At 35.6% G+C, this 19,356-nt stretch overlaps 1 protein-coding gene across 10 annotated transcripts in view; it reads left to right on the forward strand.

Moving 5' to 3' along the window:
• The window catches only part of Trim37 (tripartite motif containing 37), a 139,271-nt gene that overhangs the window by 2,131 nt on the left and 117,784 nt on the right, over positions 1-19,356 (forward strand). For all 10 annotated transcript variants that reach the window (XR_009224774.1, XM_046423202.2, XM_058572330.1 and 7 more), the window contains exons 2-7: positions 509-610; positions 7,096-7,136; positions 9,377-9,493; positions 14,113-14,200; positions 16,481-16,603; positions 18,400-18,523. Coding sequence is in view for 9 of the 10 variants with exons in the window: in XM_046423202.2 (XP_046279158.1) it covers positions 509-610; positions 7,096-7,136; positions 9,377-9,493; positions 14,113-14,200; positions 16,481-16,603; positions 18,400-18,523 (595 nt within the window). In the remaining variant the exon portion in view is untranslated. The remainder of the gene's footprint in view (positions 1-508; positions 611-7,095; positions 7,137-9,376; positions 9,494-14,112; positions 14,201-16,480; positions 16,604-18,399; positions 18,524-19,356) is intronic.

The following is a 19,356-nucleotide window of genomic DNA, read 5'->3' on the forward strand; positions in this document are numbered from 1 at the left end:
TATACTCCTTATCCCTTTTTTGAGAGGGTCTTGCTAAATTGTCCAGCCTGGCCTTGAACTTTTGATTCTTGTGTCTCAGCCTCCCAAGAAGCTGGGTGGACCACCTTGTCCATCAATCAAGAAATATTTTTAGTGACTCTGTCCTATAATTACTATAATTTACTTAATATTTGGACACTGGGGCTATAGCTAGATTCTTGCCATTATTGTTAATGCTTTATTGAAAACATTTGTAGATAATCTTTGCATTTCATACATTTTCCTTAGAACAGATTCATTGTCAAGCTTAAAAAAAAAAAAAAAACACAATTCCCCTACCCCCAATTTCCAGGAGGTATTCTGAGGCACCCTGAGCCTTGACTAGCTAATTTCTGATTGGGAATATAGTTAAAACTAAGGTGTTAGCTCAGAATAAATGTAAATGGTCAGTGAATTATTTTTAGCATGTTTTAAACTTTTGATTCAGTAGTCTTATCTTGGGATTTTATGTCTTTTTTATTATTTTAAGAGCATTGCTGAGGTTTTCCGATGCTTCATTTGTATGGAAAAATTGCGGGATGCTCGCCTGTGTCCTCATTGCTCCAAGCTTTGTTGTTTCAGCTGTATTAGGGTAAGTTGTATTTCTTTTTAAATGCGTTCAGTTTATGTATGATCTTCTGTAAGGATCAACCATTTCCATGTCTTTTTTCTTATTTTACATTTTGAGTCCTTTTAAAAAATGTCTTTTAAATGAAGATTCTTTAATATACCGCCAATTTGTATGGAGATAAATAGTGCTTCTGGAAATAAAGTTCACTGTAATTTTAATATATTTAAATTATTAACTTCTCTATACATTTAACAAATACTTGTAAACTGTTTACCTGCATTATGTTTGGGGTTGAGGAATACTAAGATAAATGACAAAGTGCCTTTTTTGCAAGAGCTTAAATCTAAGAGAATCACATTATAATCTTACAAGAGACCATAGAGATGGATATAATCTAGTGGTTTTAAAATTGAATACAAGCTAAGTGCAGTGGTGCACACCTATAATTCCAGTGACTCTGGAGGCTGAGGCATGAGGATCACAAGTTCAAGGCTACCACCACAATTTAATGAGAACCTGTCTCAAAATAAGAAGGTAGCATAGTACCAGGGCAGGGCGGGGTGGGGTGGGGTGGGGGTAACTATCACTTGAATACAAGGGAATCCCTTAAAATTGTGGGAAAGCTCAAGATATAAAACAGAAGAACTTATTTTGATTGTGGGGATCCAGGAAGACATTTGCAGAGCACAGTTGAAAAATGTCTTGCTCACATTACTCTTGAGATATTCCTTTACTGAGAAAATCAAAGCCTTCTAATGTGCTCTTCACCTGAAAATTTGTTTCCTTATTCTTTCCTAAAAAAGATAAATATCCCTTTGTCAAGAATAATATTTGTACCACTTCAATCAGGAGCCACTTGTCAAAAGAAACTAACTTTATTTTTAGAACCACACACGCCAAACAAAATAGCCTCTCAGGAAAAACCCTCAGAGCCTCAACTGCCACCACCGGCTTTCCACAAGCCTCTCTCTCCCACACAAGCTTCTCTCCACCTCCCACAATCCTCCTGCTCTTGAGGCCGATTGGCTGGGTCACGTGGGCGGAGCCAAAAAAGTCCCCCAATGAGCAGCTCCGTGGTCTGAAAGGGCAGGGAAACAGTCCAATGAGCATCACCGCAGAGGAGCCAATCAGCTAGATGTTGCTGGGGCTGCTGTGAGCCAATCATCAGCGGGCAGCTGGAAGTTTGCTGGCAGCTGGAAGTTTGCTTGGGCCCCTTAGGCTGTGGCTCTCAACAGTGCTCTTCACCTGAAAATTTGTTTCCTTATTCTTTCCTAAAAAAGATAAATATCCCTTTGTCAAGAATAATATTTGTACCACTTCAATAATTTTCTTCCAGTCACACATACAGCAAATGTTGGACCTAGGTTTGAACCCATTAAGACTTTAGAGTCTGTCCTTTGCCTCTACACCATGTGCTTCTAGTAGAGCTAGGTTACATATGATGTTCTCACACTGATAAAAGGAGAGAATTAAATGTATTAGCCTTGTTTCCTCAGCTATAGGATTCAGATAACACAATCTGCCTCACAGGGTAGTTAGGCATTAAATGGATAAAGCTAAAAGAAATTCAGAGATTATAAAGCATCATCCACTTGTAAGGTATTATATCCTTCTGGTTGTTAAAACATCAACCAATACACATAGCATTTGTTTTATAAATAGTGGAACTGTAGCCTGAGAGGTTAAGTGATATACCTCCATCACCATAGCTCATTAATTGGTAGAGTGTAAATCTGGACTCAGTTCCTTTTAATGAAGGTCTTGTATGCTTATAATCTCTGATTATTAGTTTATACATCCTTGAATCTTTTTTTCTTTGTTACATTCCTCCTGTCTCTTAAGTGCCTTTTTTTTGGGTACTGGGATTTGAACCCAGTGTTGCTCTACTCTGAGATACACCCCTAGCCATTTTAATTTTGAGATAGGGTCTGCTAAGTTGCTGAGATTTGCTTCAAACTTGCCTTAGCCTCCCAAGTTGCTGGAATTACAGGAATGTACATTCATTTCTTATATATTGATGCTGGCTTTCTCTATTCTGAGGTTTCTGGAAAAATGTGTCTACTTTGGGAAATGATTAATTTTTGCAGGTTTTTGTTATCCACTGTATATGGGTCCTAGATCTATTCCTTCAGCTTTGACTTGTTTTCCCCCCTCCCTCAGTACTGGGGATTGAACCCAGGGATGCTCTACCACTGAGTTACATCTCAGTTCTTTTTCTATTTTTTATTCTGAAATCGGCTGTCTCAAATTTGTGATCCTCCTGTGTCCACCTCCCAAGGTGCTGGGATTATAGGTGTGCACCACCATGCCTGGCAAAAGTAAGTCTTGAGTAAGGGGAGGTTAGAGAGACCAATATAATCAGCATTTAGATTGTATTTAAAATGGAGAAACTAGATGGGAACACTCAAATTATCTCCTGTGGGAACAGAATTTAGGTCTGAACTCTGGGGCATTCTAACCATTTAGAGGTCAGGAGGAGGTGAGCAAAAGAGACCAAGCAAGAGCCTAATCTCTTTAGTTGTGTTTTATGGTTCTGACTTGGGAATCAGTCATTGGATTTCAAAATGGATAGGTTATTGGTGACCTGGTGAAGACTTAGTGGAATAGTGAGGATGAAAACCTGATGGGAGAGAGTGGGAAGAGAAAAAGCAAACATTAAAAAACTTTCAGGAGAGGCCACTTGCAGTGGTGCATACCTATAATCCCAGTGGCTCAGGAGGCCAAGGCAGGAATATTGAGAGTTCAAAGCCAGCCTCAGCAAAAGTGAGGCTCTAGGCAACTCAGTGAGACCCCTGTCTCTAAATAAAATACAAAATAGGGCTGGGGATGTGACTCAGTGGTTGAGTGCCCCCGAGTTCAATCCCCAGTACCAAAAAAAACCTTTTAGGACAAATGTAATATAAGAAAAAAATAAGGCACTGTTGAAGGGGGATGTTGGTAGTCAGTGTTTTTGCTTAATTTGTATTTTGCTACCACTGAATCATTAGAGAGGAATTAACAATGCTGGAGGACTTTGATTTAATGACTGGAGCAAGTCTTCACCAAATTGTAACCAACAGTGTTTCCTTTTCCCCCATTCCATCTTTGTTTATTGATCATGGAAATTTGACTGATGGTACAGATATTTGTGCCACTGAATAAAACAAAGGTCCATGCTCCCTCCTACCCCTGCCCCATACTGGGAATTGAACCCAGAGGCCTTCTACCACTGAGCCACACCATAGCCTTTTTTATTTTATTTTGAGCAGGTCTTGCTAAATTACTGAGGCTGGCTTGGAACTTGCCATCCTCCTCCCTCAGCCTTCTGAATTTCTAGGCATGTGTTTTATGTACAAGGTCCAAATTTAGGAATAGATGTGTCTAAAATCAGCCAGTAGTTTGGTGACAGACCAGGACTGTACTCATCTCCATGCCAGTGCTCAACCCATGGGTTGGTTTCCACATTAAAAGGTGGGAACATTGGATGTATTTTCAGGCAAGGTCTCTCTTACTCATCCAGCTACACCTGTTTTTTTTCATCTTTTTCTATTTGTATCTTCTCCCTTTTTTTTTTTTTTTTGATACCATCTTTCTCATCCAACTTTTTTTGACCCCCTTGATTTTTAGCATTGGTAGTATTGCTTATAATTATTGACTTCATTTTGTTTTTATTTTGCTAGTCATTTTTATTAGGTAGAATTTTTTAAAATATACATTTTGATGTTTTCTTTCAGTTGAATACGTTTTGATATAAGTATATACTTGTAAAACTATCACTGTATTCGGGTTATTGAATATATCTATTATTCCCCCAAATTTTCTTGTGCCTTCCCTCTTGTAGTTACCAGGAAACCACCAACTTGGTTTATGCTCTATAGATAAGTTTTTTTTTGGAATTTTATACAAATGAAATAATACAATATGTACTGTTACTGTTATGTGTTTGACTATTTTCACTTGGTAAAATTATTTTGAGGGGCTGGGGAGATAGCTCAGTTGCTAGAGTGTTTGCCTTGCATGCATAAGGCCCTGGGTTTAATTCCCAGCACCACAATCAATCAATCAATCAATCAATAAAAATAAAAAAAGACAGAAGTGAAATAAAAAAATTATTTTGAGCTCCATCTATGTTTTATCAGTAGTAGTCCTTTTTATTGCTGAATAGTGTTTCACTGCATGCATATGCCATGATTTGCTATCCACCTGTTGATGGACATGTGGTATTGTTTTTTGCTATTACATGAAAAGCTCCTATGAATATTTGTGTACAAGTCTTTGAAGAACTGAAGCTTTATTTTTGCTTGGATAAATAGTTATAGAATGGCTAGATCATATTAGTAGATGTGTGTTTAACTTTTTAACTAAATTGCCAAACTGTAGTTGAATCATTTTACATTTTAAACCAGGAATGTATGAGAGTTCTTTTTCCTCCAAATTAATGCTAGTACTTGGTATGTTCACTTTTTTGAGTTTTAGCTGTTCTAGTGTGTATAACAGTATCTCATTGTGGTTTTAGTTAGTATTTCTCTTGAGTGATGATCTTTCCAGTGTCTGTACAAACACTTTATACTCCTCTTTGTGGCAATATATATACCAAAATTTGCCATTTTATCCATATTGTTCACTTGTGTCATTAATTATATTTGCAATGTTGTACAACCATATCATCATTTCTAAAACTTTCATTGCCTCAAAGTCTTTACCTATTAAGCAATAATTCTCCATTTCTCCCTTTCCCCAGTCCATGGTGACCTCTAATCTGTCTCTCTGAATTTACTTATCTAAATATTTCATGTGAGTGAAATCATACTGTATTTGAGTTTTGTTTTATTTAGCATGTGTCCAAGGTTCATTCAGGCAGCATGTGTCAATGTCATTCTTTTTTATGGCTGAATAATCTTCCATTGCATATGTATACTGCAATTCATGTATTTGTTTTTGTTGGTTGATTGACTCTTGGGTTGTTTTCACTTTTTGGCTATTGAATAGTCATAGGTGTATAAGTATCTGTGTCCCTGTTTTCATTTCTTTTGATTATGTACCTAGTAGTGGAATTTCTGGGTCATACGGTAATTCTTTGCTTGACTTTTAAAAAATTGTGGTAAGATTTAAATAATGTAAAACTCTCCATTTTAACTTTTATTTTTTTTTGGTACTGGGGATTGAATCCAGGGACGCTTAACTACTGAGCCATATCCCCAGCCCTTTTTATTTTTTATTTTGAGACAGGGTCTTGCTAAGTTGCTTAGAGCCTCACTAAGTGCTGAGGCTGGCCTTGAACTTGGAATTCTCCTGCCTCAGCCTCCTGAGCCACTTGGATTAAAGGGGCGCTTAATTATTTCTAAGTGTACAGTTCTGTGGTATTAAGTACATTATATTATGCAGCTGTCACCACTATCAATCTCCACTACTTTTTTCATCATCCCAAATTAAAATATTATACCCACTAAACAATTACTTCTCATTATTCCTCTCTCCAATTCCTTGGTAACTACTGTTCTACTTTCTATCTCTGAATTTCATTATTTTTTTCTCAAAATAATAAAATTGCCATATTTATTTTGTGATAGGGTCATGAATAGAAGGTAAAAATGCCACTAATGTTCAGAGAAGGAAAAGCTTACTCTCCTGGAATGTACATGTGTTGGTGTTTCTTTTGGACTGGGGATTGAACCCAGAGGCTCTTTACCACTAAGCCACATCCTCAGCCCTATTTTTTATTTTATTTAGAGACAGGAGTCTGACTGAGTTGCATAGGGCCTCCTTGCTGAGTTGCTGAGGCTGGCTTTGAACTCTTGATGCTCCTACCTCCACTTCCCAAGCCTCTGGGATTACATGTGCCACCACACTCGGCTCAGTTTGTATATGCATGTGAAATGTATGGCAGTAGTTGTTTGGGGATTGAACCCAAGAGCACTCTATTTATTATTGAGCTACCTCCCAGCTCTTTTTCACTTTTTAAAAATTTTGAGGTCAGGATCCGCTAAGTTGTCTTGGCTGGCCTTGAACTTGTGATCCTCCTGCCTCAGCCACCAGAGTAGATGGGAATACAGTAGTGTGCCACCACACCTGGCTGGCAGGAAGGATTTATGGACCATAAGCAAAGGATATTCTGCTGGGATTATAAACAGATACAAAAATATGATGCCAAGAGTGGCATGTATTGCAGCAATCAGCCTGTTTTTAGTTCTTTTTTTTACTTGTCAATGGACCTTTATTTTATTTATTTACATGTGGTGCCTCACACATGCCAGGCAAGCACTCTACTACTGAGCTACAACTCCAGCCCAATGTTTTGACCATATTAAAGAATATGGTGAGGTTATTCCCTATCATAATTTGAACCTTTAATAAGATTATAATGTAGCAGTGTAAGGAGAACAACAAATAATCATAATAAAGTGTTGTAAATAAAATGAAGGGGAAAATCATGAGACAAACTCATTAAATTTGATTTATAAATACTGAATATATATATAAATTAATGGTGTTTTTACAATCAAAATCTAATTCTTCTACCTCTTTAGCGCTGGCTGACAGAGCAGAGAGCTCAGTGTCCTCATTGTCGGTAAGTACTTTGCTACAATCATTTGTGAATCCTAAAAAAGAGTAAGATTACAGGGTTAAAGTGTGCCTCAGGATTCATAAAGGCACAATTTTCTTTGCAATTTACTGTACTTCTCATTAATATGCTTGAAGAGAAAATAAGTATTATGTCTAAAAAGAAATGAAACACTAATTTCCCTGACTTAAGATTATATAGGATGTATTACATTACTTAGCATGTTGTACCCCTGCCTCTCATAGAATATTATCATGTGACTTCTTAGCTATTTATAATTTAAATAAAAGTTTACATATTTTTGGTTTAAAAATATTCACGATAAATATTAATATGAAAAGGCTTTAGGTTCTATGGGGTATCATGGCACATATGTGTAATCCTAGCAACTTGAGAGGCTAAGTCAGGAGGATGACAAATTTGAGGCCAGCCTCAGCAATTCGGTGAGATCCTGTCTCCATCTGGGACCCCCTCTCCACAAAAATGGGGGAAAAAAAAGGACTGGGGATGTAACTAAAAAATAGCCCACCCCTGGGTTCAACCCCATACGGGGTGGGGGAAAGTCTTCTGGTTGTACTATTTTAAATCCTATGTTTTCACAAAATACTTTCAGAAGAAATTGTTATGTGTAGTATCTATTCTTTTTCTTCTTTGTAGTGTTAGGGATTGAACCCAGTGGCACTCTACCATTGGGCTACATTTCTAGTTATTTTTGTGGTGGCAGGGTGAAGGGGGGGTGGCACTGAGGATTTCAGGTGTACTTGGCCACATCCCAGCCCTTTTTTGTATTTATTAGAGACAGGTTCTGCTAAGTTGCTTAGGGACTCGGTAAGTTCTTGGGGCTGGGCTTTGAACTTGTGATCCTCCTGCCTCAGCCTGTTGAGCTGCTGGGATTATAGGTGCGCCCCAGGTAGTTTTTATTTTGAGACAGGCTGTCCCTAAATTGTAGAGGCTAGGCCTCTTGAGTAGCTGGGATTGTAAATGTGTACCATCATACCTAGTATGGTATCTGTTTTTCTACACACTTTTTCTTGTATATACTGATAACATATCCTTATGCTTTTTGTTACACTACACAGATACAATACTGTTAATAAAAATGGTAGATATCTTTCCTTGATTGTATGTATGTGTATATGTGTGTGTGTGTGTGTGTGTGTGTCATTTTTTTTAAAAAGCTTGAGTAAACACAGTGGCACATACCTGTAATCCCAGCAACTTGAGAGGCTGAGGCAGGAGGATCACAAATTTGAGGCCTTCCTCAGCAACTTAGTGAGGCCCTGAGCAACTTAGCAAGACCCTGTCTCAAAATAAAAAAATAAAAAGGCTGCAGATATGACTCAGTGGTTAAGTGCCTCTGGGTTCAATCTCTGGTACCCCTCACCAAAAGACACAAAAATGTTTGAATAATATTTCCCTCTGTAACTATGTAGTTTTATTTATTTATGCCCATATTGAGAAACATTTAATTTGTTTCAACTTCTGGTTATTTCAAATAATGGTGGCAGAGTGCCATCTTTTGCCCTTGTTTCCTCCAGGATTATTTACTTTTCTCACATGAGTTTGTGAGAAAATCAGCACTATTAAATGAAACGTCCTGTGATGATGGAAATGTTCTGTATTTACACTATTCAATATGGTAGCTTCATGTGGCTCTTGAGCACTTGAAATGTGTCTTGTTTGTCTGTGTAATGAAATTTTATTCTTGTTTTTAATTTTTTTTTTTTTTAGTTGTAGGTGGACACGATAACCTTTATTTTTATGTGGTGCTGAGGATTGAACCAGTGCCTCATGAGTGCTAGGCGAGTGCTCTACCATTGAGCCACAACCCCAGCCCGTGCCATTTTATTCTTTAAAAATTTAAGTAAGATAGTCACATGTGACTAGTGGCTATCATTTTTTGTTTTATATTGGTGGTGGTGCAGATCAAATCCAGGGTCTCGCACATGCTGTCACATGCATTGTACCATTAAGCTCTACCATCAAATAGTATTCCCTGTGGCTGTCATTTTGGACTGTACAACTTTAGACTAAGGAGTTGAAAATTCAGTTCATAATCTGAATTATCAGTATTTTTTGTTTTTAATATATGTTGTATTAATGTGAATATAAGTTGAAAGCATTTTTTCATTGTCTTTAATAGTATTGTGGTATAAGTGTGATTGTGAGCTCTGTTTTGAGGAATGTGTTTATTTCAGAAAATAATCTCATTTTTCTCAGAATATGTGTATGGATTTTCTCTGCAGTGCTCCTCTCCAGCTTCGAGAACTAGTAAATTGTCGTTGGGCCGAAGAAGTTACACAACAGCTTGATACTCTTCAGCTCTGCAGTCTCACCAAACATGAAGAAAATGAAAAAGACAAGTATATTCTCAGTTTTCTTATTCAGTATCTAATAGATTTTGCCATGTACTATTTTTTTAAATTTTTATTTTTTAGTTGTAGATGGACACAATATCTTTATTTTATTTATTTATTTTTATGTGGTGCTGAGGATCGAATCCAGGGCCTCACACACGTGAGGCGAGCGCTCTACTGCTGAGCCATAACCCCAGCCTCTCCATGTACTATTTTAATGACGCGGTTTTTACTTTTTTGTTTGTTTGTTTGTGTGTGTTGCTGGGGATTGAACTTGGGGGCTTTGTGTGTCAAGAAGCACACACTCTGCCACTAAACTGAACCCTAATGATACAGTTATATTAATATTTCACTGTTAATCATTTATAATTGAAATTTAGCATTTCTTAATTTTCTAATGCTTTCATTTTTCTGAAGGTATTTAAAACGATTCATTCTTTCTTTGTTTTTGGTACTGGATATTGAACCTAGAGCCTTGTGCATACTGGGCAAGCACTCTACCACAGTTCTCTGGCTCTTATTTTGTGATAGGGTCTTGCTAATTTACCCATGCTGGCTTCAAACTTGCCATCCTTCTAGTTCAGCTTTGCAAGTAGTTGGGATTATATGCATGTACCACCATGCCCAGCTGAGTAATGATTCATGCTTATTATGTTTTATTTTTAAAATTTTTTTTAGTTGTAAATGGACACAATGCCTTTATTTTATTTATTTATTTTTTATGTGGTGCTGAGGATCGAACCCTGCACCTTGCACGTGCTAGACGAGCGCTGTACCGCTGAGTCACAACCCCAACCCCTTTTGTTGTTTTTTTTAAACATTTATTTCATGCTATGTATACACTTACGTATGTAGGTACTAGATTATGGGGATACAAATGCAAATGATACATGATTTCTGTTTAACTATTTAATGGAACAGAACAGAACCTTAATATAGTGATAAGTTGTTGGACACTGCCGTGGGAGCAGAAACTTTGAGGGACAAGAATGGTCTTTTGGTACATGATTAACTATTTTGATCATATTTTCAGGGATATGAGGAACAGAAAATGAGAAGAAAGACCTAGTAATATAGCAGTAATCTGTTTTATAGATTAAGAAACTATATAGTTAATTGGAAGGCAATTAATAATAACTTAAATTAGCAGAGATTCCAGTAATGTTGAATGTTTAAAAACAAAGTGCTTGCGTCTGCAGCATGTACACTTGAAATTGAAATGATACAGAGAAGATTAGCTCAGGATGATGTGCAAATTCATGAAGCATTCCATATTAAAAATAAAGACATGTCTCTTTCTATAGATGCACAACATGTTAAAGCAAGAAGTTGAAACATCAAGGGTCATTATAAAAAAAAATCTTATGTGTTCCTTCATTATGATAAGCCAGAACTGTAGAAATGGAAGAGGCTTAAAATGTTAATGATAATTCATAATCAGAAATAAAACCTGGTGTTTCTACTATTACTCTACTAGTTAAGCTGGAACTTTTTTTTTTGAGCAATCTTATTGAGTTGCCCAGCCTGGCCTCCAACTTGTAATTCCCCAGCCTCAGCCTCCCAAGTAACTGGGATGTATGCCACCATGCATGTTTAAACTGGACTCTTGAGGCTTTCTGTTATTTCTAGTATTAAAGATGTCACACTAAAACTAATGATTTAATCTTAAATTTTCTTTATAACAAATTTCATAAGTAAACATATGGGTATTCTGGGATTTCAGGTGTCACTGTTTGGAAACACCCTTTACCTTTTCTTGGACCTCTCTTACTGGATCCTCCATAAAAGGAATGGAGGTGTGCACAGTAGTGCATGCCTGTAATCTCAGAGACTTGGGAGGCTAAGGCAGGAGGATCACAAGTTCAAAGTCAGCCTCAACAATTTAGCAAGGCCCTAAGCAGTTTAATGAGACAGTGTCTCAAAAAATAAAAAGGGCTGGGGATGTGGCTCAGTGGTAAAGTACCCTTTGAATTCAATCCTTGGAACCAGTAAATACATAAAAATAAAAATTAAAAGGATTGGAATTGCTACAGTTTACTAATCTGCCAATCTCTTTTTTGGTACTTGATGCCTCCTGGTCCCCTTGGTTTGCTGCAAGTATGTATAGACTACTAATTAAGAATTGTTCTACCCAGTGGCCCTAGAGACTGAGACAGGAGGATTGAGTTCAAAGCTAGCCTCAGCAACCAGGAGGCGCTAAGCAACTCAGTGAGACCTTATGTCTAACTAAAATACAAAATAGGGCTGGGAATGTGGCTCAGTGGTTAAGTGCCCCTGAGTTCAATCCCTGGTACCCACCTCACCCCCTCACCCCACCTCCACCTACCCCGTCAGCCCCCCATCACCAAAAAAAAAAAGAATTGTTCTGATAAATGGCCCACATTGCAAAAGCTCATCATTACTAATCAGTAAGGAAATGCAACTCAAATTTTTATCCATTAGGATGGCTGTTATTTAAAAAACTAAACCCCACAAAAACCTTTATGTAAGCTTCAGATAGAATCTAATATGCTGCTTCTTTTCTTATTTGCTATTATAAATTTGTAAAATCTTGGATATTATGAATGAATAATGCTTCTATGAATTTGGTGTCCATGTTTTCAAGACTCTGCTTTCATATCTTTTTGGTATATACTCAGAATTGAAATTACTAAGTCATGTAGTAATTCTATTTTTTCTTTTTTTGATACTGGGGATTGAACCACAGGATGCTTTACCACTGTAGCCCCAGCCTTTTTTTTTTTTTTTTGTTCTTGAGACAAGGAAGTTGCTGAGGTCCTTGCTAAATTGCTGAGGGTGGCAGTTCTCCTGCTTTTTCCTCTCAAGTCACTGATTATAGTCATGTGCCACCATGTTCATCTAGTAATTATATTTTCTTTTTGGTGGTGATGCTATGGATCAAGTTTAGGGCTTAAGTATGTTAGACAAGTGTTCCACTGTTGAGCTACATCCCAATTTTTTTATTTTACTTTTTGAGAGACCTCTGTACTATTTCTATGGCAACCACACCATTTTACAGTCCTGCCAGTAGTGCAGTAAGGGTTTTAGTTTCTCCACCTCTTGGCCATTGCTTGAAGGAATTTTTGTTATTAGTTTTTTGATATCATCATCCTAATGGATGGAAGGTTTTGATTTGCATTTCCCTATTGATTAGTAGCGATGAGCATCTTTTCATATGCTTGTTGGCCATCTGTATATTTTCTTTGGAGAAATACATATTCATGTTCTTTATTTTTAAATCTGTTTATTTGTGGGGTTACTGTTATTTATTCTGGAAATTGAACCCTTATCAGATTTTTTTCTATTTTGTAGGTGACAACCTGTAGTGACATTTGTAGGTCACTTTGTAAGAGACATTTAAAAAAATTTTTTTGTGTGTGCTGGGAATTGAATGAATTTGTATTGAATGACCTTGTATTTGCCAAGCAAGCACTGAGTTACATCTTTAGCCATTGTTATTTTATTTTGAGGCAGGTGTTCAAACTGGCCTCAAACTTGTGATCCTCTTGCCTCAGCCTTCCATATTGCTGGGTTACAGATGTGCACCACTGTGCCCAGTTTGTGACTTTTGATGCTCAGAAGTTTTACCTTTGTTACTTGAGTTTTTGGTGTGATATCCAAGAAGTCATTGCCAAATCCAGTTTCATGAAACTTTTCCACTTTGTGTTTTACTCTGAGAGTTTTATAGTTTTGGTTTTATATTTAAGTTTCTGATCCTTTTTAGTCTTTTCTTTTTTCTTCTTTTATTTTTTTTTTAAATCTGATATAAGAGTCTGTTATTACTCTAGTAGGGCTGTCATAACAGTATCACTGACTGGGTGGCTTAAACAATAGAAATTTATTTTCTCACAGTTCTGCAGTCTAGAAATCCAAAGTGCTGGCGGGTTTGATTTCTGGTGAGGCCTCTTTCCTTGACTTGTAAAGGATTGCTGCTGCTTCTGTTATTGCATAGTTTTTTGTTGTGTATGTGTGCAGTGTTGGTGTCTCTTCCTCTTCTTATAAGGACATTAGTCCTATTGGATTGGATCTCCTCTTTATGACCTCATGTTGTCACCTTAGTTACTTCTTTCGTAAGGGTCCTATCTCTAAATATGGTTACATTGGAAGTTAAGGCTTCAACATATGAATTTTTGGGGACAGTTCCTTCTTTAACCAAATATAACTTAATTATTTTGCTTGTGGATAGCTGGTTTAATAAAAAAAAGTAAAATTTGGTGTTTATTTTCCATGAGGATCTGGTATTAAATGTGCAGTTAATGATGTCTTGATTATCATTGACCACATGTAGAAAAAGTGCAAGCCTATGTGTTTATGTATGTGTAGATCAAAATGTAATGTAGGGTAGCACTTATCACCTGTAGTGATGTTAGGAAATGGAGCTGAATTTTTGCTTTATTTAGAAAGAAATCTTCAGTATATACGTTTGTAATCTAAATTAATGAAAACATTAATAAAAATTTTCTACACATATAATTCTTTAGTTTAATTCACAGAAGCCCTGGAATACATTTTATGTTTTTGTTTATGTAATTGTTTAAAATTGATTTATATTTGCCCAAGCTTAGGATTTTGTTGAAGTAATCATATTTTAATTTTAATTCGAACTTTTTTTCCATAATGTATAGATGTGAAAATCACCATGAAAAACTTAGCGTGTTTTGCTGGACTTGTAAGAAGTGTATCTGTCATCAGTGTGCACTTTGGGGAGGAATGGTAAGCAGAACAAGTTTAGTATATTCTTTATCTTTAGAGATTGGAAAGCATTGAAATATTTGTTGGATTTAGTTAGGAAAAAAGTATCATTTATTCTACTGAATGAAAATTAAAATGCATCTAATTTATAAACGCCTTATTAAAGGTATTGTATCTTCTGTTATTCCAGAAGTACCTCTTTTTTTTGGTATGGGGGATTGAACTCGGGCACTGGATCACTGAGTCATATCCCCATTGAAGATTGAATATACATTGAAGATTGAATATATATTGAAGATTTCCCCAGCCCTATTTTGTATTTTATTTAGAGACAGGGTCTTACTGAGTTGCTTAACGCCTCCCTTTTGCTGAGGCTAGCTTTGAACTTGTGATCTTCCTGAGAAGTACCTCTTTAGGTGGAGATATTTGACGTAGGATGTGTACCTCTTATTTGAATATCTTACTCTGTCCATAAAATGCATGTTCATGTTAAACCATTCTTCCTTCTCCCCCTTGCTGGGGTCCAAATATGGTTCTTGTATATCCTAGACAAGTGATTTCAACAGTGAGTTACTCCTCTTAGCCCTGTCATTATTTCTAACTCTTTTGTTGTAGGATCACCTTTCATTAAAGGCCAGGTAATCTGGTATACTGGATATAGTTTACAATTTTTGTTTCTTTAAAATGGAACAAAAACTTAGATACTCATGAGACAATCTGAATGCATATATCTAGATTTTATAATTTTACTCCATTTTTAATTTTTTTCCATCATCTTGTTTAAGAGCAATTTTTTTTTTTTTTTAATGGGCTCTATGTTTCCCAGGCTGGCATTGAACTTTCAAGCTCAGGCAATCCTCCTGCCTCAGCTTCCCAAGTAGCTGGGACTATAGGCATAACTCACACTGCACCTGACCTTTAAAGCAAAGCCTCATATGCGCATTCTACCACTGAGGTCACCCCAACCCCACACAAAAGATTCTTGGGAAAATAAATGACAGTGGGAATGGAAGTGGGTAGATACATAGAATGATCTGTTAACCATGAGAATTGATCATTCTTTTTGTGTCAGTATATTTTACGGAAAGAATGGCTGGCTGAATTGGTTGAGTAGCATTCATTTCAGTGAGCTTTCTGTTTGAATATGAATGCTAATGTGCTGATTAGAAAAAATAAATTCCCAAAATTTAATACTTAAATACATGGGTTTTGTAAGGAACAGTGGACAGTTTCTTTCCCATACTTTCTTTAAGTGAGCATTTAAAAATCCACATCTCTTTTCTCTCAGAGACCATACTGGTCGGTTTGGCTAAATTAGACAATTCTAGTTAAGAGTTTATTATAGGAAGTGTTCTTATCATAGAAATAGGAGGTTCTAATTACCAGTGATGGATTAAATTACTAAAATCGGATACAAAATTATTTTTGGGTTTTTAATGCCCCCAAAATGTTCTTCAAACTGAATTTAACTGAATTCTTTAAATTGAATGTTATGCTAACTTTTATCAGACTTATATTTCAAAAGTAAACTTTTGTAGCACAAGAAATGGGTTCATTGCTTTTGTTAATTATCTACACTGGGTTTTTCAAGATCTTTTTTATTCAGTCACTTGTGCTAGAGACTGGGGATTTGGTGATTATGAAGATATATCAAACAGTTCTATATTTAAATCTGTGTAATACATTTTGGTAATAATAGAGTTGATGAGAATACATAACTATGGGTGCTGATCCTGTAACTATGGGCTTAGCTGCAAGGATTAGTGGAATTAATAGCTGCTAAGATGGAGGAAAAATGAAGGAGAATTATTTTGAATAAGAGGGAGTAACTTTAGCAAAGGCCTGCTGGGAAGAAGTTTTGAGGACATGGAAGAAGACATGTTGTTGCCCAAGAAAAAAAGTGGTTAATAAGGTTGCAGCCAATGGTTTAGACTATAGTTAAGAATTTTTTTTTTCTTTCTTTCCATGGTGCTGGGGTTCAGACTTGCACACATTATATGCAAGTGCTCTATCTGAGCTCCATCACTAGCCCAGTATTTTGGTTCCTTCTGATGAGTCAAGATTTCTAAATGTGAACAATTTTTCTGAAGTCCATTGTTTACAATCTTGAGGAGTTCCTACATGGGCCAGGTGACTTTATGTTAGCACTGTCCTACTTTAACAAAATAAATGTAACTAAAAAAGATGAAATTCATTTGAAAATATATACCAGTTTATTAATGTCTATGGAGTGTTAAAAAGGATTATAAATGCAGATAAGATGTGAAAATGTTCTAAAACTACTCTTGTTAATTTAAATAGCATGGTGGACATACTTTTAAGCCTTTGGCAGAAATTTATGAGCAGCATGTCACTAAAGTGAACGAAGAGGTAGCTAAACTTCGTCGACGCCTCATGGAACTAATCAGCTTAGTTCAAGAAGTGGTAAGACTACTCCCATAAGATTTTTTTATTTCTTTCTTTCTTTTTTTTTTTTTTTTTTGATGGTACTGGTATTGAACCCAGAGTTGCTCTACAATTGAGCTAAACCCCACCCCTTTTTATTTTTAATTTTGAGGGTCTCGCAAAGTTGCCCAGACTGGCCTGAAAATTGTGATCCTCCTATCTCAACCTCCTGGAATTGGTTATTATAGGCATGTGCCATGGGCACCCGGCTTATTATTATTTTTATATTCTATGCTAATACAGAACATAATGTACGAATATAATAATGTGTATATACAGTATATAATAATGCATGTGTATATAAATACAAATCAATTAGATGTTGAAATGAAGATTTGAAAATTAATAGGCTCATCAACTTCAAACTAGTGGAGGAATTTGGATACAAATTCCTGGTCATAGAGGAAATAGTTGAGCCAGAGAATTATCTTTTATGCAGAATTAGAGACAGTGAGTTAAAGAAGCTTATATGTTACAGATTAATAATGGACTTCCAAATAGTATCAGTATTGTCTTTTAGTAGAATTATTATGTTATTCACTTTGGATCTCTAGCTTTTGGAAGGATTTCTGCTACCAATGAATAAACTCTTTTTTCTGTTTTCCTTAATTAGGATCCATATAGTTGAAAGAGTAATATTGAATACTACTCTTAAGATACTGTATGGGTCAAACAGTTTGGGTAATATATGTATCATTTATAAAGTAATTTTTTTAAATTTTTTGGAAATAATTTGATGATCTTCAATAGTGAAGTGGAAAATATACTTTGGATATATTCTGTTTAAATTGACAGAATGACAGTTGTATATCTTTGTGTACCATTTCTAACTTAAGAACAGATATTTGCTTTGTTTTACCCCTCAGAAATTGAGATCCAAATCATCATTTGTAATATTCTTTATACAGAAAATAGTATTATTGAATTGCATGTAAGCTGCATTGTAATTTTGAAAAATGAGCAAGTTGTATGGTTTCTATTTGGCCTTCATTTCATCACCTTTTGGTATTCCCTTGTTAACATTAGGAGACTATTTTGTTTGAGACTCTTGATCCTTATATTTACAAAATATTAGCAAATACAAGAAAGATTGATTTTTATTTTCTGTGATATGCCATTTTGAAATATTTGAAACATATGTTACTCTACAATCTTGGAAATAAGCCTTTTCTTTTTGTATGTAGTTCTGAAAACAAAACCAAAATAACTTTTATGAACTGGAGTATTTAAAAATTGTTTTCATTTGTTTTAGGGTATTTCAGGCTGTGAACTTTTACCTTTTTTATTTTTGAAAAAGTTTATCCTATGAGGGATTTGATAGGAGCTTCTCGTATGACTTGTGTATATGTTACCTAAACCATTTTTTTTTGTAATTACAAGTCTTTTTATTGATATTTCTGTTAAATTATCATATGTTTTATTATGATTTATTTTTAAGAATCTTTCTAATTGATTTAGTTGAAGATACAGAATTTTTTAAAGCAATGAGTTACCTATGTTATACTAGCAATATAAGAGTGGTATTATATGTTTTGTAAGTTTTAAAGAGGTAGTCAATTTTTTTTTTAAAGAATTTAACCTTTATTTTTTATTTTATTATTTATTTTAAATGTGGTACTGAGGATGGAACCCAGTGCCTCACACTCAGTTTTCTACCACTGAGCTACACCCTAGCCCTAGTCAACGGACTAATTTCAGTGATTACACTGAGGTCTCTTTGCTTCTATTTTTAAAGTTCCCCAATTAAAATTATTTTACCTGTTTTTTTTTTCTAGGAAAGAAATGTAGAAGCTGTAAGAAATGCAAAAGATGAGCGTGTTCGGGAAATTAGGAATGCAGTGGAGATGATGATTGCACGATTAGACACTCAGCTGAAAAATAAGCTTATAACATTGATGGGTGAGTGTGGGTTTTTGTTAGGTGTTTTTTTCTTTGTTTTGGGGAGTGTTTTTCTATGCTGCTAGAGTACATGGTACTTTGAGCCTCCTGGAGGTTCAATCTTTGAAAAATAAGGTTGGTGAGTTGGTACAGTCTAGGAAGGACTCTTGAGATTTTAGATAGTTCCATGTTAGATTCTGCCCATATGTCCAACTTGTATTTAGAAAGCAGTGGAGAGAAAAGTTTTCATAGATATTTGGGTAAGAGTTTTAATAGCCTAGCCAGGGACCTCATTGTTAGCTTTTGTTTTTTTCCTCCTCTTTTCTAAATCCAATAAAAATTTCCTTTATCCTATCTTCATTGAAGATGAAGAACTGACATTTGTAACTATCAGCATAGTCCTCTCAGCTTTTTATTAGAGATTTAATCTTTTCTTTTTTTTTTAAGTATTTATTTATTTTTAGTTGTAGATGAACGCAGTACCTTTATTTTTATGTATTTTATTTTTATGTGGTGCCAGGGGTGAAACTCAGTGCCTCATGCATACTAGGTAAGTGCTCTACCACTGAGCCACAACCCCTCCCCTTAATCTTGGTTTTTAATTCTAGTCTCATTTTACGTCTAATTCATATTTAATTATATTTATTGCTCAACTTTTTGGTTTTTCAAATATTCCCTCCTCCTAAATTGATTATGGAACTTAGGATTGAACATAATTTTTTTTTTTAAAGAGAGAGAGAGAGAGAGAGAGAGAGAGAGAGAGAGAGAGAGAATTTTTTTTTAATATTTTTTAGTTTTCGGCAGACACAGCATCTTTGTTTGTATGTGGTACTGAGGATTGAACCCGGGCCTCA

The sequence above is a fragment of the Marmota monax genome, unplaced genomic scaffold, assembly GCF_021218885.2.
Source record: "Marmota monax isolate L192 unplaced genomic scaffold, Marmota_monax_Labrador192_F-V1.1 WCK01_AAM20220418_F8-fsc00171, whole genome shotgun sequence".
Lineage (NCBI taxonomy): Eukaryota > Metazoa > Chordata > Mammalia > Rodentia > Sciuridae > Marmota > Marmota monax.